This window comes from Nomascus leucogenys, chromosome 16 (genome assembly GCF_006542625.1).
Source record: "Nomascus leucogenys isolate Asia chromosome 16, Asia_NLE_v1, whole genome shotgun sequence".
NCBI classification, from domain to species: domain Eukaryota; kingdom Metazoa; phylum Chordata; class Mammalia; order Primates; family Hylobatidae; genus Nomascus; species Nomascus leucogenys.
Genome location: NC_044396.1, coordinates 53,802,716 through 53,830,142, shown reverse-complemented (window position 1 = coordinate 53,830,142; position 27,427 = coordinate 53,802,716). Strand labels below are relative to the sequence as shown.

At 43.7% G+C, this 27,427-nt stretch overlaps 1 protein-coding gene across 2 annotated transcripts in view; it reads right to left on the bottom strand.

Moving 5' to 3' along the window:
- Positions 1-215: 215 nt before the first annotated feature.
- Positions 216-27,427, bottom strand: part of GRHL2 (grainyhead like transcription factor 2) — a 177,481-nt gene continuing 150,269 nt past the window's right edge. The window contains exons 13-16 of one of the 2 annotated variants that reach the window (XM_003256071.3): positions 26,319-26,413; positions 21,059-21,144; positions 6,151-6,215; positions 216-4,118 (exon numbers count right to left, since the gene is read on the bottom strand). In XM_003256071.3, the coding sequence (XP_003256119.2) occupies positions 4,004-4,118; positions 6,151-6,215; positions 21,059-21,144; positions 26,319-26,413 (361 nt within the window). In that variant the 3' untranslated portion in view covers positions 216-4,003. The remainder of the gene's footprint in view (positions 4,119-6,150; positions 6,216-21,058; positions 21,145-26,318; positions 26,414-27,427) is intronic. The other variant, XM_030794974.1, reaches the window with a different exon arrangement.

The window sequence follows — 27,427 nt, the reverse complement described above, 5'->3', positions numbered from 1 at the left end:
TCCAGGGAGCTGGGTGGCACATGTGACGAGCACCTAACAGCAGGACCATGGCTGCCACGGGCCAAGGGAGAGGCTGCCTCGGGAGATGTGGAGACCAGCTCGTGTCCTCAGCTGGACCTACTTGGACAGCTGGGGAGAGCACCAAGACCTCCTAATGAGGCTGTGGAACACAGTCATGACAACAATCCTTGGGGCCCATTTCTAATCCCAGGATCTGCAATGAGTGCTTCCTCCAGGCCCTCACTTCCCCATCCCTGGTCTAGGCACAGAGGCTGCTGGAGATGCTGCTGGGGTTGAAGTTGGTCAAGGGAGGCTTCCTGAAGGCAAATGTTTAGCCAAGATTTGAAAGCTGTGGACATGGATAGACAGAGAGATGGGAAGATGTAGAAACACTACTTGTTTGGAACAGAGCTGCTCTTGGGAGATAATCATGGACAGTGGTTAAAGGAGTGAGGGTGGCTCCACAGAGTGGTACCCACCAAGGAAACCCCAGCAGATACTGGGATAGTGCATCCAGGTGTTCACATTAGAGCCAACAGATCTTAGGGAGCCTGTGGGTTCCAGGGCAAGAGATTGTGAGAAAACTGGAGTTAGAGCCACATGGTTTCAGCCTCCATGCGGAGGTTGGTGCAGGTGAACTAAGGAAGCAGAAAGTTTTTGTGGGAATTCAAGGGCGGGGGAGTGTGCCTGGAAGTGAGGATGGTCAGAAGCAAGTGAACAGAACCAACTCCTTGCCCAAAGGGACGGGCCAAGAATAACCACCCTGGGTAGCCTGCCATGGTCACACAGAAGCCTTGGAAGTTCTTCAGCCCTCTTCACATTTAACACTGGGGTGAAGCACAGCAAAGTAACTTTACCAGGAAATCCCTGCTCTGTTGAAGCCCAGGACCTGAAGGCAGGGTGAGCAGCTAGAATTTTCCCACGTCACATGGAAACCTCTCTCCAACAAGGTAAAAATCCCCAACACTGGCTGCACAGAAAGCACCAGACACTGTTGTTTTATGTTATGAATATTTATTTTTTCTTCTTAAAAATGTACAAAAAATAAAATAACTGTATTTATAGTTTATAGATTCCCCCTCTCCCATTTACAAAACTATTAAGTTACATTTACCTTTTTTTTAAAACATGGGAGCAAATTGTACATATATCAATCTCCCTTGCTTGTCTTTAAGAAAGGGCCGTTCATAGCATTTGGCACAAACCCTTTATTTCTGTTGCATTTTCATGATTTTAAATAAGAAGGAAAATAAACATTTGATTTATTTCACGCTTCCTAAGTTTCTGGGCAGGGACATGCCTTACTCTTTTAGAAACCAATTCCAAGATGACATCTGACTGCATTTTTCTGTTGGTCCCAACTTCTAAATACTCATAAAGTCTAAACAGTTTGGAGATGTATGAGGAAAAACTCTTGTTCTGTTCAGTTCAGACCTTAAAAAAAAAAAAAGTAAAGAAAAACGCTCATTTCACATGTCCGTGATCTTCCATGGAGTTTTTTAAGCTTATTTGAGTTTGATTAATTTAAGGGACAAAAAAGAAGAGGCAGCAAGTTTTCCTATCTCTTTGGAGTGTTTCGCTCGGGAAATTTTGCTCATCAAAGTTCAGCTAACATACACAGCGGACACATCAAAGGCAAACTGGGGTGCTCCAAGGACGCAGAGCAGAATGGATCGGAAGGGATGTGGCACTCGGCACCACCCTCTGGTGGCACTGGCCTCATATCCCTTGTTGTGGCAATTGTCACCACCGTGATTGCTCAAGGACTTCGGAAACATGCACAGCATCTTCAATTCATCTTCTGCCTTAGGGCAGGACGGGCAAACAGTTTCATAAGGAGGCTGGAGAGAGAGGGGTAGGTTGCCTGTGTCAGGCTGCCAAATCTTTGTCTTTTTCCTACTCTGGAGTCCTATGCCCCAACCCGAGTATTTGCCGTTGTTATGTCTGCCGATCATATTTGAAACTATTCCTAACCCTAGGAGCATGGGAAGTGCATAGTACAACATGTATTTCCAACACTGAATTTGTCCATCTCAGAACAGAGCCCCATTAGTACCCTGGAGGGTCCCCAAGCTGCTGGTCCAGGGTGTGGCAGTCAGAGTGGAGGAGGAGGGGACAGACTGGAGCACAGCTGGATCCACGATGCAAACCTTTGGCACCACAGAAGAGTTAACATGCCCAGAGGACACACAACAAGGTGCCCCGTCACTGCTACTCGGAGATCTTCTTGGGCACAGCACCTGCTCTCTGCCCCATTCAATCCCTCCGCAACCTCAAGGAGAAACAGCTGAGCTAGAAGCAGCCCCTCCATCCTGCTCTGCATCTCAGGGGCAGATGAGGTGGGAGCGCAGGAAGCCCTTAGAGAGGGGGCCTCCAGGTAAGAGTCAAAGTGCTTTACAAACAAATCTGGGCCTTTCTAGAGAACCTGTCCTAGACCCTGGACCTTGGGTGCAGGATGTGTCTAGCTACCAAAAAGCTAGTGCTTCAGCCCACAAGGGTGAACGCAAACCCCTAAACCTGTCCCCTCAAAGAGAACAGTGGTCCATGATGGTTCATCATTTTGCGATTGTTTAGAGGAGTGTTTTTCTCTTCCGGCTCCCAGGGCATGTAGCAAGAGACCACAGCTTCTCTCTCCCAGTTTGCCTCCTGAGGCTGGTTTCACAGGAGCCAGGTATCTTGGCACATTCTTTCTCACTCACTTCCTTAAAACCCAGCACCCAGGAGCAAGGCAAACAATCCCCGCTTTCCGTCTGATGGCCCAGGAGGAAGCCCCAGCCTGCCGACTCAGAGCTGAGCTGTTCACAGCTCTCACACAGCAGCAGGCCACTTGAGATGAAGGGCGTGTTTGTAAACTGGGAGGCACAGCACAGTGTCCAGGATTCTCATGATAGCCAAGGAGCTCTGCAGCAGGCCCAGCCACAGGGCCCTGATGGCAAACCCCCTGCAGAGGCTCTCCAGAAAGCTCAGGCCGTGCCCGCAGCCAAAGCCGGAGAAGGAGCTGGGGTCTCAAACAGGATGACCTTTCCCACGAGACAGCGCAAAGGGAAAGTCAAGCAAAACACATAATTGTGAGATAAATGTGGTGGCCTCGAAGGAGAGTCATGCCCATGGAGAGGGAGAGGGGGCTTCCTCTGGGGACAGGGAATGAGCCTCCAGGTATGCCCACCGCAGAATCCATCTTGACATCAGCTGCAGTCACCTTAACATCCCAAAGGCCCTCTCCCTAGCCCTGCAAGTCTCCTGAACAGGCACAGAGGCAAAAACCCCCATTAAAACGGTCTCCAGGTCTGTGTCTCCTCTAGACCAGTGGCAGTAAACATGCCCACATACCACAGGTAAAATATATTATTACAATATTATAAACACTATGTACAATGCAGACAGGCAGACTTTCTGTGTTACTTACTAATTACACGGTGACTGAATGTCTTCCTGTACAAGGCCTGGTGGCCACTTGCTGGGAACCCTGGAGGTATTTAGCAAGACAACCTTCCCCAGAGCAACCTAAAGGTGTTTGACCAGAAAGTGGGCATCCACCTCTTGCCCCACCTATAACTACTGCACCCAGAAGTAGCTCATTTTGTCCAGCCACTGGGGAGATGTGGAGGGGTGAGAAAGAAGGGATGGGGATTTTTTTAGGCTGTTCAGGATGAGTGTTTCTCTTAAAGGGGGAACGCTGGACGGTCTCATCTGGAGCTAGCAGTGACCTGCAGAGTCCTGGCGGGCCTGGACCCGGGCTCCAGGAAAAGGTGGGCAATAGGAATCCAACAGGCCTAAGGCACCTTCCTGAGGGGCTCAGGCTTCAGCTCCGTGGTAGGTGCCAGTGGATGGGCTAAGCACACCGACAGTGGGGCCTGTCCCTTGCCCTACTCCCCAGCACAGTCTTGTAACAGCAGTTGTGAGAGGGGGGAGATGGGTCTCCAGGTTCTGGGGCCGGGGCCTCTGTCTCTCTCAGGGAGGAATGCACTGAGAGCTCCAGCCAAAGCGGATGCCAAACCCAGGGCTAGATTTCCATGAGCGTGACCTTGAAGCCCTCTACCATGCTCTCCATGTTGAGGATGAAGGTGTCCTCGTTCGAGTAGTGCTCGATGATGTTGTCATCCATGTTCACCAAGATGCTGCCATGGAGCGGGGAGGGGTGTGAAAAACAAAGACGCCATGAACAATGTGCCCAGGGCAAGGGGAGCACCAGGCTGGGGGTTCTCGTAGCCATTCTTTTGTGGTGGAGGCTGGGAGGAGTGGAGGAGAGAGGACACAAGCCAGGGAAAGACCCTCATTCTGTTTTCTTTCCCCAAAAGCTAGTTTGAGGAAAGCAAAGCCTCAATTTCTCAGAACTAACATTCAACCCAAACTGCTTGCATTATAGATGAGTAAACTGAGGCCCAGGGAAGTTAGGAAGCCCAGAATCACAGAGTTACTGATTACCAGGGCCAGGACCTAAATCATTAGGCTCTCTAACTCTTTTCAGTAAACCATATTGCCTCTGCTCTTAGGAGGAAGAGGAAAATAAGCAAGAATCGCAGCTACCCTTTTTTTGAGCATGTAATATGACCTTGTATTTAGTTCTCACAGCAACTATGAAGGCAGATGTCATCGCCCTTTTGCAAATGAGAAAACTGAGCTCAACAAGGTTAAACTGTTTCCCCAAGTTCATTCAGTTAGTGCATGGCTGAGCTTGATTTTGAAATTAGCTTTACCTCATTCTGACACTTGTACTTTACCACCTGTGACCTACTCCTGGGGCTAACTATCCCTGGTAGAGTTTTAAGAAAGCCAACAGCTTCCAGAGACTTCCATAATTTCCTTAAGCCAATTTCATGATTTGAAGTCAGACAGATGCTAGTTTGAGAATGAACCACTGACTCTATCATTTTACAGTTATGTGTCAGCAGGCAAGCTGTTTAGCCTTTCAGAGCCTCAGTTTATTCTCCTGTAAAAATAAGAACAGTCACTTAGCTTTAACGGATTGTTTCTATGATAAAAAGATTTAGCACAACACCTGATACAGAGCTTGATGAAAGCAAAATGTTATCATCAGCATGTACCTCTGCACTGAGGATTTCTGCTCGGCAATAAGACTGTGAGACACCACTCAAATCTCACTGTCAGTAATACACCCAGCCTACTACCTTGGCAAGAAGTATAATGTGCATTTTGGTGAATCTTCCAACAAGAGCTCAGGTGGAAAGGGTTTCCTGTCGGATCCTCCAATCAACCAACAGGACTCATCACTCAGAAAGCCTGAGCTTCCCAGATAATCCAATTTCCTTTATGAAAGTGATCTGGAGAAGAGTTGAAAGACTCATCTTCTGCCTTTTGTAGGAAAATACCCCAGAAGCTGAGTCAACAGATACCCTCTCTTGGCACTTACACTAGCTCCTGTGGCCCCTACTCTTAGACCCTCACACATAGGAAGCCCACACAGAAAGTCAGACGGCAGAACATGGGAGCTAAGCACTTGAGCTTTGAGGACACAGATGGGTTCAAATCTGTGCTCTACCTACTGAACATGAGACCTTGCGTGACATGCTTAAGCCCCCTCTGGCTTGCTTTCTTCATCAAATAAATCAGAGATAAGAGATTTCACCTCACAGAGTGGTGAGAACTAAATAGAGGAATACATGTAAAGTACTTAGGAAGGGACCCCGAACCTACTGAACACCCAGTAAATATGACCTATTGTTCTTAACAATGAGAACACACAGGTCCAATGATCATTTGAGAACATTTTCTTGATAATTACCTTAGAAGAATCCCCTATGTTCCAAACCATTTTTTGTTCCTAGTGTGCCACCCAGAAACCAACCCCAAGGGCCATACGTGATTCCCTATAAACTCCACTCCCTGCAGAAAGGTGACTTTGCCATTCTCCCCAGTGTCCTCAGCACCTCCAGACCTCTGTGGTCTTCCTGCTCGTCTTGTCATTGAAATAGGCATCTCAGCTGACATAGTGCCAATGCACTGCCTCCCTCCCTCCCTCTCTCCCTAAAGATCTTCCAAATGCAATCTCCTCTGCAATTCTCTGGAAGAAGGACACAATTTTTATGAAAAGTGGGCAACAGACCTAACAGACAGGCATCATTTTATTTTTAAGGCATCATGTGGACTTAACTGATTTGAAAGTCAATTTAAGTTCAGTTTCTTTCTTACCCTTTTTTGCTTTTCTTGTAAAGCTTTGCTATCTTCTCCACGGGCAGCCCGTATTTCTCAGATATCTGTAATACCAATAACAAGAAGGCAGATGAGCACAGAAGGACGCCCAACTGGAGGCAAGGGGGAAAGTTCCATTTTCACTCCCTTGGACATTTTCCCAGCGATAGAGTGCTCTTCACCCATGAGTCAAACTCTCAAAACACTCATTTATGAGCCTCTCCCTTTGGATAGACTTTAAATCATTCAACAAAAAATTCAGCCTCATGGGAATTCAATCTATGATAAAAGCGGCATTCCAGGTCAGTCAGAAAAAGATGGACTGTAACTATGATGTTGGATGAAATAGTAGCCATCCAGAAAAAAATTTAACAAGTTACGTTGGATTCCTTCTCCACTCCTTACACCAAAATACATTTGATACAGATCAAAGATTTACATGTGAAAGATGAAACTGTAAAAGTAGAGGAAGAAAACATGAGTTAATTTTTTGGATAGCTGTCATCTTAAAGTAAGGAAGATCTTTCTAAACAAGACATGAAACCTAAAGAAAAAGGTCAAAAGGTTAATAAAACAACACAACTTTAAAAATGCAGTACAGAAAAAAAAAAACAACTAAAATGCTGAAGACAAAAAATACACTGGGAAACATTTTTGCAACACAAATGACAGACATGGAACTAACTTCCTTAAGTAAAAAAGAACTGCAAATCAAGAAAAAGATCAGCAATTCAATGGGCAAAGGAAGAAAAAACCTGAAGAAGCAATTCATGGAAGAAAAATAATTGGACAATGAGCATATAAAAAATGCACTACACAGTCATAATTTAAAATTTTCAAATTAAAGCAAAGTAGGATACTACTTTTATTTATTTTTATTTATTTATTTTTTGAGATGGAATCTTGCTGTGGTGCCCAGGCTGGAGTGTAGTGGTGTGATCTCGGCTCACCACAACCTCTGCCTCCCAGGTTCAAGCGATTCTCCCGCCTCAGCCTCCTGAGTAGCTGGGACTACAAGTGCTTGCCACCACACCTGGCTAATTTTTGTATTTTTAGAAGAGATGGGGTTTCACCATGTTGGCCAGGCTGGTCTCGAACTCCTGACCTCGTGATCCACCCACCTTGGCCTCCCAAAGTCCTGGGATTACAGGTGTGAGCCACTGTACCCGGCCTATTTTTCAAACTAACAAAAAACTAAAACTTGATAATACAGCATCAGCCAGAGTATGAGAAACAGCAATTCTCATATTCCATGTTGTTACTCTCAGATGCAAGAATAACATGCTCAACTTCTTGGAAAGAAATTTGGCAGAAGCTATTAAAATTTAAAATGCATATATCCTTTGACCCACATATTCCATATCTAGTAATCAGGTCTACAGAAATACATTCAGATGTACACAAAGATTTTCAAAGCATCACTGTTTAGAATAGAGAAAACTGCATATAACAAACATCTGTTAAACACATTTTAATAATTCACACTTAAAAATCATGCAGTCATCAAAAGAAATGTGGGAAGCCTACATGAATTCACATTAACAAAAATATTCTTAACATATTGAGGAGAAAATACCAAGTTGCAAAATTGTGTTTATAGTGTGATCCCACTTGTATTTTTAAATATATATATATGTATATGTAAGTACATAGAGAATATTTGAAGGACCCACCAACATATTAGCAGGGACTACCACTGAAGAATGGACAGAAACAAGGAGATCCTTTTAATTTTGTTTTGAAAAATTCGGTTCTATTTATTTTTACAATCATTGCGTTTCACTTTTATAAATATAAAGTAGTAATAGTTTGCAGATGGATTCGGGAAAGCCCTGCCCTAAATGTCTTTCATACCCTCTCTACTACCAAATCAAATCTGTCTGCCCCTTCTGAGCCCAGCAGTTGGTGGGGCTCACAGGCAGCTGAGAAAGGTGAAGTTTGAAATGTGGATTATTGGAAAGTCTAGCAGAGGCTGGAAAGAGAGGCTGAAGAGATCTAGAGCAGAGCTGGAGGAGCTTTGTATCCTAAGAAGAGTTCACTCTACAGAGACTCACAGATTCCCACCCTTCCATCTATCTCACCCCACAGGAAGAACTCCCCATCCCCTAATAAGGCCCGAAGGCACTGAACAGGTGAGCAGAGAGCTGGGAGAGCAAAAGGAGACTGGCACCAAGTAGCCGGCCTGACAGACATCACTAATCCATCACTGATGAGATAACCTCACAGCCACACCTGAGCCAAATGAGCCAAGGATGAAAAACAACACATCCAGTGGGGGTCTTTGGACTGCAAAGAAAATTGGCAGAACTTCTGTTGGAGGCATCCATTTGAACAGAACATAAAACAGCACTTAAGAAAAACAGAACACTTGTGGAGCACACACATGCAAAATTCTGATATACAAATATGATCATTGATCTAAACATTTTTTGAAGTTGAGCAAATGAATGAAAGGATAGGTGGTCAATTTAGCAGTCTCAATAGTGTCAGAAAAAATCAAGTCAAAAACAATTTCAAAGTGCAAAGCAAAAGGATAGAGCATAGATGGAAATCATGATGGAAAAGAAGAAAGACTTGAAAACATCCTGGAACTTCCCGGACAGAAATAGCAAGTTACCCCAAAAAAAGATAAGCCTGGCTTCAGTCTTCTCATCTCAACACTAGAAACCAAATGACAGTGGACAGGAACTCTTACAGACTACAGGAAAAAAGTATTTCACTCCATAAATCCCATACACCAACAAGCTATCTCTCATGTATCAGGGTGAAAGAGCAGTGTATTTCACCCAAATATCTCATTTGAAAAAATACAATAGGCCCTCAGTATCTCCAGGTTCTGCATTCTTGGATTCAAGCAGCCATGGATTGACAATATTAGAAAAAATGAAAAATAAAAGTACAATGGCAAAAAGTAATATGAATCAAAACAATACAGTATAACTATTATTTGCATGGCCTTTACAATGTATTACATATTATAAGTAACCTAGAGATTATTTAAAGTACATGGGAGGATGTGTGTGTGTTATAGGCAAATATCTATGCCATTTTACATGAGAGACTTGAGCATCTGTGGATTTGGGTTTGGGGGAGGTGTCCTGGAACCAGTCCTCCCCAGGACCTCAAGGGACCACTAGATTCACAAAAGCTCCATCCAAATAGCAAATGCATCCAAATGGAGACATCAAACTAGGGAAAGGGGGAAGGAAAAAAGCCACCAGTGTCATGCTGTAAACTTGAGTATATATAGCAGGGGTGTCCAATCTTTTGGCTTCTCTGGGCCACATTGAAAGAAGAATTGTCTTGGGCCACACATAAAACACACTAACACTAATGATAGCTGATGGACTTAAAAAAATTGCAAAAAAATATTCATAATGTTTTAAGAAAGTTTACGAATTTGTGTTGGGCCATATTCAAAGCTATCTTGGCCCACTTGCAGCTTGCAGGCCATGGGTTGGACAAGCTTGGCACATAGGGTTATGTGGACTGCAAATGTGAAATGTATGTGCTAAATAAAGATTCTTGAAGTAAAAAGGACAAAGGAAAATCTGATCGTTTTCTAGAAATAAAGCATTAAACTATTTTTGCAAAATCTAGAAGTTGGAAGTTGATCGGGAGAGGGTAAGCATTTCAACTGGCTCATTTTAGTGAGAGGAGGGAAGGCAAGGGAGAAAATACAGCTCTAAAGTCTCATCTCACAGAGGGAAGAGCGGAGCTGGAGGGCGCTGGTGGAGAAAATAGTTAGAAGTTTATTTTCAAATAGTAGCCAAGAATTACTTTAGGAATTTGGAAGATTTAGGAAACGTAAATAATAATTTTCAAATTTAAAAGTTGAAATACAGCAACTTAGAATCTGACTGCAAAACTAAAGAGAAAGAAGAAGCCACAAAATGAAATAATAAACAAAAAGATGGAAGAAATACAATCAAGTGTATCAGTTATTACACCAAATGAGAATAAACTTCATTCTTCCACCAAAAGCCAGAGTGTCTCAGTGAGTATAAAAGAAAATAAATAAATAAAGAGAAAGATAAAGAAGCCCAACTGTATGGTGTTTAAAAGAAAAGCACTGAAGACAATGTAGTGAGTGAAGGATGACTGATGGGTGACTATACCAATCAAATGCAAACAAGGCAAAAGAGGAGTGACAAGGTATAATTTAAGGTTGACGAGGTTAAGAATGGATATGATATAATGATATGATGTATGGATATGAATGGATATGATATACGATATAATGATAAAAAGCACAATTGATGGAGAAGCTACAGCAATCATAAAACTTTATGCATCTGATAACATGGCACTTAAGCAAAAATTATTATAGGTAATTGTTACAGATGTAATAATTTTTGCTTAAGTGCTTTGCTATTGCAAAATGAAAATGCAATTATTGTGGGAGACTCACTTGAAAACCTTGAAACAATGCAATTACAGTGAGAGATTTCAATAGACCTTTTTAAGAATTGAACAAATCTAGTAGACGGATAGGTAAAAACAGTTGGATAATATAACCATTACACTTTATATAATATAATAAAAATATACACACACCTATACACACACAGACACATTCATATATAGATATACACACACAAATATTATAAATATTATATATCCTAAAGAGATTCTCCCATGGATTGGGTAACAAAGATAAGCTACATTGAATCATAATTCAATAAAATTAGAAATAAAAATGTTATAAGTTTCCAGAAATGTTTAACCTCTTTGAAATACTTCTACGTAACCCTGGCTGTATAGCAGCTCACTATCTCTTTAGAATATCAAATTCCTTTAGCGACTGCTTGAGGAAGATATTGTATCTGTCTAAACGAACACTAAAAAGTTTCCTCGAACATCTTAATGTTGTTAATGCTGCTTCCAAATCTGGTGAGACAGTCAATAATGTACAGTTGACATAGCTTTCATCACTCCTCCCCCAAAATGCCGTTTTGACGAATTTATGCTTTCTTTCTCTCTTCCTCCCATGCCTGGCATCTGCACTGTTTGTCATGTCTCCTGGTGGCCATACTTGCACATGCAAATTAAAAGGGAATTGCCAAGGGGAGCTGGTTCTGCATCCAGAGGGCTCTGAGCGAAGCTTTGCTGAAGGGATGAAGGAAAAAGGACCCCAGACATAGCCAATTCTCAGAAGTCAGCTCACTACCTTCCCCATTCCCTGGGATTCTAGAACGACCCAGTTAACAGAGCTGGTGACTAGAAAAAATCCTTGAAGGACAAGCTGCTTCCCCATCATTTCTAGAGCTGCCATTTCCTCAGCATGGTTGATCTTAACCTGGGGGTCTACAGATGCCCAAAGAGTATATATATGAACTTGGATGGGGAAAACATTTGTCTTCATTTTCACTAACCTCTAACTGGAATGTAGCATTTTCTTCAAGTATGAACATAAAGTAACATTAGCAGTACCTGTGTCTTTTTTAACAATGGAAATCACAGATATTTCATGTCATATTAGAATCCTGCAGATGTTCCAAAATACTGATGACATTCATTCATCACACTTTGAAATTACAGTAGTTATTAGTCTCACTCATAGATCATATTTAATGCATGAATAAGGAGCACATGTTTCCTATATCATAAGCATGATTTTTTATTATTTTGAAGATAAATATCAATATAACTAGTTTCCTTTATAATCCTATGTATTTTATTTTATACATCTAAAAACATTATTCTGTAAAGGGTCCATATATTTCACCAGACCGCCAAAGGTATCCATGGCACAAAAAGGTAAGCACCCCGATAAACATTTTTCTGTGTATAAGAGCTTGTTGCATACTCGGAAGTCCTAGAGACTATGTTATTTGTACCTAACTACCATTCTGACTTCCTTGCCCTTCAAGAGTTGGTTTTTTTGAAATTTGGTTAGTGTTACTTGGAACTTCTTTTTAAAATAAAATGGAAAAATAAAATAGGGACGTTTTTCCACTCAACATCAACCAGCTTATATCTGTTAGTTCCCCGTTCCTAAAGAAAAGTGAATCTGATGCTCGGGTTTTCTCTTTTTGGGGGTTTGATTCCCAGCTCCCCAAAGCATGAAAGGGAACACCTCGGCTCACAAATCAACTGATGCAAGTCAGAACTGGGTAAGGCGCATAAAATCTAGGGTAGCAGTAGCACCAGCCATAGCTAGCACTTATTGAGTCACTGGGTCCCCAGCACACAGGCATGTGGAGCTTTGCATCTATTCACTTGCTTGGTCCTCACATCATGACAATGGAATAAGTGCTTTTGTGAGCTCTGTCTCTCAGATTAGAGAACTGAGGCTTCCAGTCAGTAAGTAACTCACCCAGGATCCCTCAGCTAGTAAGTGGCAGAGACAGAATTTGAAAGGGAACAACCTGGCAGATGGCTTTAGATTCTGAACTGCTAGAGAAAATGGGCATGTGTTGAGATGGTTTGGGGGCAAGTCTCACAGACCCCATCCAGTACAAAGAAGCAACTGGCAAAGGTGAAACCTCTGCCTCCAGGAGGGCAAAGTCCTGCTCTCAGTGCAACTCTCAGCATCAAAGGCAGCTTGCAAATATGCCACCCTGGGACAGTGTTCCCTGCCTCCATGCACTTCAGGGAGATGCGCTTTGCCAAATTCAGAACCCTGGAAAGTGAGACTAGGCAGGATATCATCATGCAGAGGAAGCTGGCCGTCTGTCAGGGGTGGCAGAAAATTCCTTCTGCCCAGGGGCTGGATGAGATCACCCACACAACAATCCTTCCTTCTATGAATGGAAAACGTGTGGCACATGATCGTTCTGTCGGAACAGGGTGATTCGGAGTGCTTGGGTTTCTTTCTTTGTGTTTTTCTTTCTTTCTTTTTCTTTTTTGGAGACAGTTTCGCTCTGTCGCCTAGGCTAGAGTGCAGTGGCGTGATCTCCGGTCACTGCAAGCTCCACCTCCCGGGTTCATGCCATTCTCCTGCCTCAGCCTCCCAAGTAGCTGGAATTACAAGCACCCGCCACCACGCCCAGCTAATTTTTTGTATTTTTAGTAGAGACGGGGTTTCACCGTATTAGCCAGGATGGTCTCGATCTCCTGACCTCGTGATCCACCCGCCTCAGCCTCCCAGAGTGCTGGGATTACAGGCGTGAGCCACTGTGCCCGGCCTTTTCTTTGTGTTTTTCAAGTTAATCTCAATTGAGCATGCATTTTTATAAAAAGTGCATGTTATAAAAAGTGCATTATCAATATTTGTAAAAACCCCAAAGACTTCCTTGACACCCAGGACGATTCTAGATCTTGGAGATGTCTCATCAATGTGTTATTGGTTGTCTGATGATCTATGATTTTTAGACTTATTTTGTGGAAAGTTCTCTTTGCCCAGAAACCTCATGTATGTGATAGGCAGAAGTTACGGACCAATTCCAATTCAGTCAGCCTTCTCCAGAGGCATACAACTGAACTGCCTGCTCTGGAAGTCAATTACGTTTAATGATTTTTATGCGGAGTTATATGCTGTTCATTCACTGGGGGCGCTTAAGATATACATCAAAAAAGCAATGGACTCTTGCTTGTAAATGCTGCCTAGGTGGCCGTGTTTGACATTTCAGGAGAACCAGGTAGGATTCATGAATCTCCTCCACACATGAATGACACAGTTGGACAAAAAGTGGGTGCTACTAAGGCCATGAGCGACCCTTTTCTTTGTAGACATCAGCTAGCTTCACTGACAGAGAATATCCTTATCCCTTTCTCTAGCCTCTTCGCCTTAGGGGAAACACAATCTGTCTCTCCACCTCATAGCACTCACAGTCATTGCCTCTGTGTGTGTGTGTGTGTGTGTGTGTGTGTGTTAGACACATAAAATACACTAACAGACACACAGACACACAGACACATGAACACACACACAGTATATATTAATTTATAATTTCTGTGTGTTACTTTAAGTACCATGTATACACACTCATTTATCCTCACACCAATCCTATATCCCATTTTATTATCTTCATAATATTATCTCATATTATTATTCTCATTTCAGAAGTGATGACACTGGAGTGTAGAGAGGTTGAGTAACTTGCCCAGCTCAGCTGTCTGACTGCATGGGATCAACACCACACAGACTACTTCTTGCCTGATGGCTTAGTATTGCCTGATCTCTTTAGATGTGGTGAGCTCTGAATGGGAATGTTTATCCTTCTTGTGATAACTTTTCAGATGTAAATGTCTCCCCAATTGGGCTTAAGTTGCTTGAGGACTTAAGTTGGCTCTATCAATCTGTGGAGCTGTCAGCCCTTTGGAAACCACGCCCTCTGGCCCTCAGTTTCTACATCTGTAAAGTGGTGATGATGCTATTTACCTGCCATGTTCATGGGGATATTATAAAAATCCAATGAAGCAGGGCATGTGAAGATCACACCACCCACAGCACTCAGTCTAGGGGTATACATACAGCAGATGCCCAATTCAGTCCAGAAAACTTATGCTGAAGGCTCTGGGAATACACCACAGAAAAGAAACACAGCCCCTGATCTCATGAACTTGACATTCAACTGGGGAAGAGAGAAACAATAAACATGGAACAAATATAACTATGTCAAGTGGTGATAAGTGCTATGAATGACAGAGAGTGATGAAGATGCTATTTACGTAGGTGGGCTGGGAAGGCCCATCTGATAAGGCAACATGTGAGCAGCAGCATGGAGGAAGTGAGCCTTGTCCATATGGAGGAAGGACATTCCTGGCAGAGGGAACAGCAAGTGCAAAGGCCCTGAGGTATGAGTGGGCCTGCTGGCCTTGGGGATTAGCCAGAAGGTACAGTGGCCAGAGATGCTTTATTTGCAAGATTACTAGGTAAAAATCACTAGAAATGCAGAAAAAAAAAGAATTGGAAACTCATCTCACTACCACCATCACCACCACCAAATTCTTTGTCTTTAAGGCAGTTTAAAACCTAATTATAACAATAAAGAAGCCAAATTGAATCATCAAAGTTATGTGGATTGCTTGATTGATGTAATACTAAATATGCAAATGAAAAGAAAAATAGTCTATATTCTCCAAATGATACCAAGTATGGGAATATTTAGTAACATCTGACTGATAGAGAACTCTTTTTCTTGTTCTATCTGGGTGTACAGATCTGTAAAGATAATGATTTTCTGGCAGGTGAAATGAAGGTCTGGGGGGTTTAGGACTACTGAATAAGAAGAATAATCCAGAAAAGTGACTCAGCTTGGCATAGATTAAACCATAATTACATTCCTCTTTGCTGTGGTCAAGAGTTCTTTCCAAAACAGTAAGAGGTCAAGGGTAGTACAAACAAAACTATTCTTCATGGTAGGCATTTTTCACATGTTGCAAGGAAGGAAACCAAACATTCAAAAATGGACATACTCAAGACTACACAGTTATGATTTGAACCAAGTCAGTCAAGTTCCCCAGTCTACCCTCTCTTCTCATGCTGCTGCACTTGCATTTATGGCAGTGTCCTGACCTCACTCTTACATGGAGACTTTTCTTTTTTTTTTTTTTTTTTTTTTAAGATTGGAGTTTCACTCTTGTTGCCCAGGCTGGAGTGCAATGGCGCGATCTTGGCTCACTGCAACCTCCACCTCCCAGGTTCAAGGGATTCTCCTGCTTCAGCCTCCCGAGTAGCTGGGATTACCAGAACCCGCCACCATGCCCAGCTCATTTTTTGTATTTTTTAGTGTCTACAGGGTTTCACCATGTTGGCCAGGCTGGTCTCGAACTCCCGACCTCAGGTGATCTGCCTGCCTCGACCTCCCAAAGTGTTGGGATTACAGGTGTGAGCCACCATGCCTGGCCTGGAGACTTCTTTAATGAAGGCAAACTCAAAAATATCATCTCAAGGGAGAATATAATGTCTGCTGAGTATAAGAACAGCCCAATTTTTAAAAAACAGAACTCCAACCTATCAAGTGGCTTAAATTACAGACTCCAGGAAATCCTTGTAGGCTGTAGGAACACTGTCACCACTGCCAAACTGTTCAAGAAATCTGCCTGATGTGACACCTTCTGACTCAACCCTAAGTTACTCGGAAGGAAGGGTGGCAACACTATTCTATCAAGATAACAAATCCACATTTCATCACCAATTGCCAAAAATTATTTTTTGAAGAAAAAAAAAGCTCTTTTTTTGTTTTTTGGCTCTTTGTTCTCCAGTTCAAACTTCCTTTTACCCCTAAATAACACCTGGCTGAGGATAGGGAGTTGGGTGTTCAGTAGGGGCAATAACAGCTGGTTCTCCAATGGGAAGCAATCCAAATATCCCTAATGTGGAAATAGCTGCATCATCAACATCATTGCCATCATCTGCTCAGCTAATATCTACTGAATATATGTGTTAAACTCATTTAATGCTGTTGATGACTTCATTTTATAGATAAGGAAGTTGAGGCACAATCAACTTTTCAATAATTAGTCCAGGAAGGGAGCAAAACAATGTGAATATTGATATGAAGCAGGTGTTTCTATTTCCAAAACAATTGCAAGACTCACACAAGGCATACTTTTACATTTGGAGTTGTGAATTCTGCTTGCCCTGGAAGACTATGAGTTCCTTTCTCAACAGAGAGCATTTGGTCTTCCCAAGCCCTTGATGAAGGTGGTAGCCTAGACCCAGGCCAATTCCTAAAATCCGCTGGGATGGGGTCATGAAATAATAGACTGTAGGGCCACATCTTGGTTTAAAACTACCTTTGCAGAATGTGCAACCAAAAGAGTGTCATAAGGTGACTTATTACCATCCTAAGTGAATAATGCATGTAGGACCTTAGGGCAGAATCAGACTCTAATACCACTTCCCAGCCAAAGTACACACCAGCTGGTGGCTTTCACATTAATGGGCTTCAATTAACCAGGAAGCTTGTTACCAGTGCTGATTCCTGGGCCTACCCCTATAGAATCTGATTCTGAAGATCATGGGTGGGGTTCTGGGATGGCATCTTTTTTTTTTTTTTTTTTTTTTTTTTGAGACGGAGTCACTCTCGCCCAGTCTGGAGTGTGGTGGCACAGTCTCAGCTCACTGCAAACTCCGCCTCCCATGTTCAAGTGATTCTCTTGCCTCAGCCTCTTAAGTGGCTGAGACTACAGCGCATGCCAGCACACTCAGCTAATTTTTTGGTAGAGACGGGGTTTCACCACGTTGGCCAGGCTGGTCTTGAGCTCCTGACCTCAAGTGATCCATTCGTGGGATGGCATCTTTGAAAGGTAGCCCAGGTGATTCTGACGGGCCCAGTTAGATAAGCAATGCCCTAGGTCCACAGTAATGAGTAGGGGACTTTGTTTGTATTTATGGGAAGCCATTTTCAACCAGTGACAGAGTTCAAAGTGATGGCCTGAGGTCAAGCATAATATCTCTTGATTAGTCATGTTTTCTTAAAATTTAAGGTTTTTCCCTTTTCTACTCACTGAGCATTTTTTCTGTCTATATAACCTTCAGCTGTTAAAAACTATAAGCCCCCTCACAATGATATTATTTTGAAATTAAAAGTCAAAACAAAACATGCAGACCAGGGTCACGTTGCCTTCTTGTCTTGAGACTTTGTTTAATGTGGGGCTTTGGACTGTGGGGCATAAAGATCATTTCTTGGGAGCAGCTTTTTGCCTCTGGACTCAGGAGAGAGGACCTCCCCACACAACTTTGGAGTTTCAGATGCAGATACCTGCACCATTTCCACAGCCCTGTGCCGTGCCTCCTCTGAAATTTCAAATTCGTGGGATATTACATAATGGAATCATGAGTAAAAATAACATTCTGCCTTTTGGACAGTAGAAAAGGAGCACTTGAGAAATCCAAAATCTGAGGATTTCTACCCAAACAATGATTTAGTAATAAAGGCTAATTTAACTGTGGACTTGGTATATACCAGAGGCCAGGCAGAGTTTCAGATCTCTGTTGTCTCATTTGTTGTTATCTCACAACAATCCCACAAGGCAGGTAGTATTATTATTTCCATTTTAACAATGAAGAAGAGGTTAAGAAACTTGTCCAGCTAGCAAGAGGCACAGCCAGAATTTGAACACAGGTTTTCTGAGGCCAAGCCCATATGCTGACCCCTAAGCTATACTGTCTGTATAGTACACACACATACACACACACACACACATTACCAATATACATTTGTATATACCAATATAGATATACAATATGTCATATTGTATATATTTATATTATACACATGCATATTACCAATATACGAGGATGCACTGGTGTCACTATGATAAAGTGTCATGCACTAGTAAGGTCCTGGTCTAAAGAGAACCCACACCCTGAAAGGAAACCCTTTATTACCCCACCCAGGTCCCAGATAAACTTAGTGTACAACTACAGTGAGCGGGAGCCACTGTTCTTGAAGATTCTACCACCTCATTTCACAGCATGCTTACGCCCTCGCTTACACAGAGCCTGCTGTCCTTCATGGCTGCCCCCAAGTTGCCGGGGCTGCTTTGTCATTCCAGACTGCATCACCCGAGGATCCTGGAGGAACTTCTCTTGCACAGCTTTCCCATTTGCATAACTTAGGAAGCAAGGAAATAGCTTGTGTTGGTGCTTCAATGAAACCTTTTCTTTTTAGACATAAAGGGGAGATGAAATCAGAATTGCCCTAAGACATCTGACCAGAGCCAGCCTAGGGAACCTGACCTCTCTGTGGCTTACAGGGTCAAAGGATACATCCCCACCCCTCACCCTGTACCTTCAGCTAACCAAAGTGAGGCAGGTGTAATGAGCTCCCACTAAAAGGGATCAACGGCCAGATGCTGCTGAGGCGGGGAGGGTAGGCAGAGGTTGCTGAGCTGCTGTTTAGGTGGGAGTGAAGGTGACATTGAGTTCCACTGTGGTCCATTCCAACTCCATCTACAGAACACTTATAGAACTGGTCAGATACCACGGAAGGTAAAGACACCAAGGAAAAAGGAAGGCTCGGAATGTAATGAATGAATGCAGAAATGGTCTAGATCAGAGGTTCTCACACCTAGCTCATCTCAGAATATCCTCAGGAGCTTGTTAAAAATATAGGTTCCTGATTCCCACTTCCTCCCTTCCCTGATCTACCTGCAATTCAGAAGTATCAGAATCTCTAGAGTTGAAGTCAGAGAATATGCATTTAAGCAACTGCTTCTGTGGTTTTCAAATACCACTGTCCCGGTTAAGTCAGTTTTGGTAATACAGTCTTAAGGGCCAGATTGGAGTATGAAATTATCCAACATTGTCCAGAAAGGTCCAAATATTTTATGAGCTTTTCCAGCTTATGAGCTTCCAGCTTAGTCTATCCCCTAGCAATCTTAGACTCATTTTACAAATCTTGGTTTATTTGAATATATATAGATCATATTTTTGTGGCATTGATTTCTGTTTTTGTTTTTCCTTAATGTGAGGCAGATCCACTAACAACAAACTCCATACTATGGAAAAATCCTATAGAAGAAAAAAGATGACCTAATCCTCCATCAGTGTGTTTCTGGAGGTCCTTGATGCTCCACTCAGAATTGCCTGGGGACTTGTTAATAACAGATCACAGAGGGCAGCACGATGACATTGGTAACATTCCTACACAGTTTTTAAAAATTTCTGGTGAACAATGAATACTAGCTAGATAGATAGATAGATAAATAGATATCACGATTCACCATTTTAACCATCTTAAAGTGTATAATTCAGTGCTGTTTAGTAGATACACAATATTGTACAACCAACACCTCTATCTAATTCCAAAACATTTTCATGCCCCTCAAAGAAAACCCATTAAGCAGTTGTTCCACCTCCTACCCCCATCCTCTGGCAACCACTAACTTGCCTTTCGTCTCTATGGATTTGCTTATTCTGAATATGTCCTATAAATTGAATCATACCACATGTGGCTTTTTGAATCTGGCTGAGCAATTCCATGCCTTGGAACATACCCAAAAGAACTGGAAACAAGTATTCAAACAAAACTTGTCCATGAATGCTCATAGTAGCAGTATTCACAATAGCCAAAAGGTAGAAAAGTTCCAATGTCCATCAACTGATAAGTGGAAATACAAAATGTGGTACATTTACACAATGGAATACTATTTAATCATAAAAAGAGGGAAGTCCTGATTACTACAACACAAAGGAAGCTCAAAAAAGAGTATCCCAAATGAAAGAAATGGTATGATTCCATTTATAGGAACTATCCTGTATAGTTTAACATTTAGCTTCATAACCCAAGATGCTGCTCCAATGTAGCAGTTTTCCAAACCAACCAACAATTTTGAACTGTGTTCCTGGCAGTCCTGTTGTCTCTATCACTATAACAAAACAAATCTTCTACAATATAGTTGTATGGGGCAGTAGTTGGGTGGGGGGGCAGTTGGGAGTGGAGGGAGTTAGAGAGTGTATTCAAAGTAGAGTTCTATTGAGGTTATATTCAGGTGAATAACATATAAACAAAATGTAAAATAGCTTCTTGTGAGCCCAAGTTGGGTAATACTAGACAAGACCGTGGGTAGGAAGGGAAAAGTCTTACGGCAAATCACTATAATTCTGCATTATTTTTTTTCTTAACAAAGAGATCATATTTTTTTTTTGACCACACCATCACAGCCAGTGAAACACTTAATTGTTTTTGTTTTGTGTATATTTGGGAGTTAATCATATCTAATTTCGTTTCATACCAAGAGACAAGTGAGAACTCACTTTCACCTTCCTCCACAGCATCTAACTGTGATTAGCCTTAAGCTGACAGGGAATTGGCAGTTTTTCAGTTTCCTTCTCAAGATGCTAATAAGCCTTGACAGTAGCGATATCAATGCCTCCACAAATCTCAGGTTTTTCTTGTTCTGTATAAAGCTCATTCTGAAGCCATCTCGGTGGCTGCACGTTAGTACATGGACTCCAGAGGAGAGAGAACACAGCAGGTTTCCTGGAGGCTGAAAGGAGTATATGGCTTACCGCTTCCATCAGGCCCTTCACTGTGGGAGACTTCAACATCAATGCATCGAACACATCGTCAGTCTCCTTCCTCACGTACAAGAGCACTGGAAGAGAAGGCAAGAGAGCCACGTGACCGAGGGGCTGCACAATTCCACAGCTGCTCCAGGGGACTGTTTCCTGTCACACAGGTGTTAGAGGGTGGCACCTCCTGTGAAGCCTCGGAACCCTGGTCCAGATAACATTTAACAAGGGTGACTGAGACATCTCCATAAACAACCTGTGGCTAGGGGCTGTTAAGGAGTGATCAGATGAGATAAACCGACAACCTGGCCATAAGATGCTTTGACACAAATGTTCCCATTGGAATTTCTCCTGAGGGGTGCATCACACCTTTTTTTGCAACCTCTTTTCCTCTGTGTTATTTGTTCCTTTGACAAATATTACTGAATGCCCACCTGGGCCATAGGCTGTGTGTGCTAGGAGTTGGGGTTGTGGCAGTGTTAGATAAATCACAGGCCCTGTCCTTAAGGTTTTTGCAGTCAATTTAGAGAAGCAGGCGTTCCTCAAATAAGCACACAACTAGACACAGGGTTATGGAGGAAAATGGCAGGAAACAGTGCTTATAGGGGCCTGGCTGTGACCCGGAGGGGTTGGGGGAAGTTTCTGCAAGGGTCCCTTGAAGGAGAGATCCAAGTTGTGAATTGTGTGTGCATGAATGCAGGCAAGTGATGAGGTGGGGGCAGTGGGGAGAAAGGGAGAAGAGGGAGAGCAAACTCCAGACAGATAACCAACACGTGTACAGGCCTGGGAGGGAGACGCGGCACTGTCCGAGACAAGGGGAGGAACAGGCTTAGGATGTGGAGTCCCACGGGGCTGGGTTTGACCCCAGAGTGCAACCCCTGCTGTGGGCCTTGGTCATTTAAACTCTCCAAGCCTTGGTCTTCTCTGCGAAACATGGATAATAACATCTGCCTCGCAGAGCTACTGTGAGGGTTAAATGAAATAAAAGCCATGTGGCACGCTTAGCCCAGGGCCTGCACACAGCAAGCACCCGTCCTCGATCAGTGGGGGAAACAGTTGTCATGGTTCTAGTGCCCTCAGTGAAGTGGAGTATAGCTTTTCTATTTATTTCTCTGCAAAATAACATTCTGAATTTCAGAACGTAGAGTAAGAGAGATGATAGAGAAGTCTTGGCTATCTTTAAAGATGTGAACACTGAGGCTCAGAGAGGCTGAGACACTCCCCCAGGGTCCCACAGACATGACAGCTGCTGGCTGATGTTCCTTCTGCCACCGTTGCCCTTTCTGCCTGTCCCCATCCTTACAGCAGTTGTGTTGCAGCTCAGCTCCCAGAATAAACTTGGAACTGTCATTCAGAGGCCACCCTCATCCCCATTGAGTGGTCTCCCTCCTCCCAGTGATGTGGCCTCTGATTCTTCCTTCAGAGGGAAGGAAGAAGGTTAAGGCTGAAGCCCCATGGCCATCTAGGGAAAATGCACAGGTCAAAAAACCCTGCCAACTCTGGGTACCAGCGACACTCAGATACCAACAGAGCCATCAACCAGAAGAACAAAGTTGAAGCTAGAAAATGAAATCAGCTCTCATGCAAACTCCTACCCCTCCTCCCCTCCTCCCAATCCTGGGGGGACTTCATTAAAGCTGGTTGCTTCACAAAGGCCAAGTCTGCACGAGTCATGTGGCTTCTACCTGCATTTCCTTTCTGCAGCCAGTGGATGTTCAGTTAGTGTATGAAAAAAAAAAGAAAAAGAAAATAATGAACAAGTATTGCCGAGTCTCTTCTTTTTACCAAATATAAAAGTAAAACACCAATTAAATAAATAGAATGTGTCTCCAAAGATTTCCAAATTAAGTTCTTTGGAAGGAATATTTTATGGCCTTCATTTCAGCTAAAATAATCTAATGACCTAATGGCTATTATACGAGGACTCAATGTTAGCAGTACAAGGAAAAATAATTAGAATACAGGACCTTAGTTACAACCAGATAAGGAAAATTCAAGGCAAGGAAAAAAGCCATTGATTGCAGCTGCAGATAAACAGTCTATAATTCTCTCTGCAGCCCCCAACAGGAAAAAAAAAAAAAGTAATTTCCAGCAGGCTGACCCCCAAACTATATTCTTTTTCTTTGAGACAGAGTCTCGCTGTCACCCAGGCTGGAGTGCAGTGGCGTGATCTCAGCTCACTGCAACCTCTGCCTCCCAGTTCAAGTGAGTCTCATGCCTCAGCCTCCTGAGTAGCTGGGATTACAGCATGTGCCACCACACCCGACTAAGTTTTTGTATTTTTAGTAGAGAGGGGGTTTCACCGTGTTGGCCAGGCTGGTCTCAAACTCCTGGCCTCAAGTGATCCACCCGCCTCAGCCTCCCTAAGTGCTGGGATTATAGGCATGAGCCACCATGCCTGGTCCCCCAAACCATTTTCTATTATGAGTACTGCTTCCACTGGATTTACAAATCTCTTCTTTTGAAATAGTGGTCTTTGAAATGATACGGCTGCTCTTCTTGCTTCAGGTGTGGCTGGAAAGTGTTAACGGGAGCCATGTTGATGGGCCTCGGAGTGGCACCAGGCAGGGCAGCTCCACCGTTCCCCTGCTGGGCCTGTTGACAGCAACTCGCAAGGTGTGCTGGGCTCACAGTCCACCCCCACAGCTTTCCCAGGGAGCCAGCTTTCATTACTCTGTGTCTGTGGCAGAGCAACTGAAGTAATCACTCTGCTGATAGTCGCAAGAACAACCATCATGCATCCTAGACATTGTGCAGCCAAAGGCAGGCAGCCACATGGGCAGCCCCCAAGGGACTCCCACCCAGCCACCTTGCCACAAAAGCAAAAACCAATAATCATGGCATTGGTAATAATTATGTTCATTCTCTCTCGGAGAACTTCTAACAAATAAACAAATGGGCAAAGTCATTGAACCTCATTCCCCTACTTTTCAAAGACCAGCTCAGTGGATGCTCCGAGCAAGGGGCCCAGTAACCCCACTGACCTTTTCCCAAGAAAAATCACTCCCGAGGAAAGTGCCCTTTATTGCTGGAAGGTTACAGTGCCCTCATGTGTCTATGATTCAGATGTTTCAAAGGCCACAGCCCAGTACAATTTCTAGTGGCAATTTTTGTGCTGGTTTCACAATCTCAAAATAATCTGAAAAACAGTCTTTAGATTAACCTCCAAGCACTCTGTATGAAGGCTAGCCATAATTAGTTTTGCCTGTGTGATTCTGTGATTCCTGATTTCTGTGTTACTGCCCTGACTCTAGAAAAGCCATCCAAGAATGAAGTTCAAATGTACTGGAATATTTGACGGTGAGTTTGTGAAATCAGAAATTTTTTTAAAGGTTTGGCTGGGCATGGTGGCTAACACCTGTAATCCCAGCACTTTGGAAGGCTGAGGCGGGCAGATCGCTTGAGCTCAGGAGTTCGAGACCAGCCTGGACAACATAGTGAAACCCCATCTCTACCAAAAAATTAGCCAGGCATGGTGGCGTGTGCCTGCGGTCCCAGATACTCAGGAGGCTGAGGTGGGAGGATCACCTGAGCATGGCAGGTGGAGGCTGCAGTGAGCTGAAATCATGCCACTGCACTCCAGCCTGGGTGACAATGAGACTCTGTCTCAAAAAAGAAAATTTTTTTTAAGAAATTTTTGTAAACGTTTAAATGTTTCTAATGTAGCATTTATGCATTTATGCTGTTTCCATTCTGAAGCACTAACTACTTATCCACAGTTATGATAATATCACTTAACTAGTTACTAATAATAAAACCAACAGTTACAACAGTGAGCACGGAGTGCTGCCTATGTAGGAGGTGCCTGCCTGAAGGATCTCCCAGGTATTAACTCCTCAGTCCTCACACAGCTCTATGAGGTAGACACTCCTGCCATCTTTTTACAGATGAGGACGCGGAGGAGCAGAAGTGTGAGGAAGCTCTTCAAGGTCACACAACTGCAGGTGGCTGTGGCAGGCTACAGAGGGGTTCTCTTGACCACAGTGCAAATCCCATTACAACAAACAGGAAAAAAATAAAATTTCTCAATAACAAAGTACTCAAGCCTGTGCAGATGGTGGGCATATTTAACATGGTGAACTGACTCATTAAAAGTCCGTACAGCACTTCAGGAGGCCAAGGCGGGCGGATCACGAGGTCAAGAGATCGAGACCATCCTGGCCGACATGGTGAAACCCTGTCTCTACTAAAAATACAAAAATTAGCTGGGCGTGGTGGCGCACTCCTATAGCCCCAGCTACTCGGGAGACTGAGGCAGGAGAATCGCTTGAACCCAGGAGGTGGAGGCTGCAGTGAGCTGAGATCACGCCACTGCACTCTAGCCTGGCAACAGAGCAAGACTTTGTCAAAAAAAAAAAAAAAAAAAATCTGTACTGCTGGTAGACTGAGGCAGGAGGATAGCTTGAGCTCAGGAGTTTGAGACCTGGGCAACATATTGAGACCTTGTCTCTACAAAACATTAGACAGATTAGCCAGACACGGTGGTGCATACCTGTAGTCCCAGCTGCTCAGGGGGCTGAGGTGGGAGGATAGCTGAAAGCCATCAGGTAGACGCTGCAGTGAGCCCTGATTGTGCTACTGCACTACCTCCTGGGTGACACAGCAAGACCCTGTCTCAAAACAACAACAAAAAAATCCAGTACTGGCTAGGTCTTGGGTCTCTAGAAGCCTCAGTGTTGGCTGCAGTAGGATACTGAGGGGAATGTGCACCCACGCACTTTCCTCTTACTCCAAGGAAGGGCATGGAATGGGGTGTGGCACTGACATGTTGGGCAAGACATGGACACAGTCAAACTTTGTTTCTTACCCTCTTGGTGAAGCAGAATAAGACCCTTGACTGGGAGAAAATGAGTAAGTGGTGATGCCACAGAAACCTGAGGCTCATTTATTTGGGGGAGATGAATCATTTGCATGTATCGAATGAGGCTCAATCACTAGTTCTTATGAGGTATGATTGTCACACACACAGCAAGAGTTTCATTCTTAACCTTGTACCTTGCTGCTCGATGAGTCTGTTTATTCATTACGTTCTCCCAAGACAAAGGAAAGAACCAGCACCCAGGAATAACAAACGTTTTTTAAGGTGTTGAAAGGACAGAGTTTAAAGCAAAGGAGAAGACTGTGGACTTCCTGTGTGAAGAGAAAGTCACCAGGCTGGCACAGAGCCATGGGGGCCTGGGCAAGAGGGCTGCAAGCTCTTCTTGGGAGAGACACCCCGCGTCCCTTCTGGGAGGGCATGCCCCAGCAGGAGAGATACCTCGCTTTGTCCCTTCTTCTTTCATCTGCTTTGAAGGCACTGGACCAAACTCCTCTTCCATGGGCCTGAACATCCGTTTAACAAGGACACTGCCGCTAGAAAAGATAAGCAGAAATCCTTAAGTAAAACCGGCAAGGTGTCAAAACACACGTTCATGTACACGTCAGTTTCTATCTTTTCCTTTGCTTATACCATCCCTATGCTCCGTAACTGGATCCACTCACCAACCTCCTTCTTTCCCTTGCGGGTCCCAAGCAATCCCTGTCTGAAGCAGCACACACACCAGTATCTTTAGGGCATGAACCTAACACGTGCTTCCCACGGATCCTCCTGAATATGGATCCACAAAGGTGAGACTTCAAAAGTAGGTTTTACCCACTCCGTCCTACACCTATCCCTTCTTTCTGCTCGAGATCGGGGCTGAGGGGAAGTAAATCCCTGGTGTCCGTATGGTGTCCAAGTCACATCAGCCCCTACCAACCAGCTGAGGCCTGGGTGGCCTGCCCCCTTTTGCCAGCCCCCTTAGGGGAACAGCAGAGAAATCTGGAAATGCTGTGAGCCTGACACAAGTTCTGTGATGTGGCTTTCCTGCCATTCTACCTCTCCCTCTAGCTGCAGCAGATGAGACTGCAGTGGTGGAAGTTCCTTAGACACCCAGACCTTGGCTGCACAGGCCTTTGCTCCTTCTCGGGAGAGGTTTGCAGTCCCCTTTCCCAGAAGCCTGTGGTGCTGAGGCCTTGCATGTCCCCAGCTCGGCCGGTTCTGATGTTTCTGCATTTCCTCCCACAGTCGCTGTCCTTGCTTAGTCTCCCGGGTACCCTAAGCAAGAGGAGGATTTTTTTTTTTTTTTTTTGAGAGAAACAGAAACTAAGAGGATGGAAGTCACTGACACTGAGAAAATGTCCCCGAATGGAATCTTACTGTTTTTCAAACCTTCAAGGGAACAGATGCAGGTTTTTAGAAATTTTTAGTGTCTCTAAAGATTCCTGGGACCCGGTGCTGATCACAATCCCAAAAGACACAATCCCAGATGCCATGATCCTGAATGTTGAGATCCCAAAAATATGACGTGAGGGATTTTAGACTTCAGGGCTTTTGATCTTTTGAGA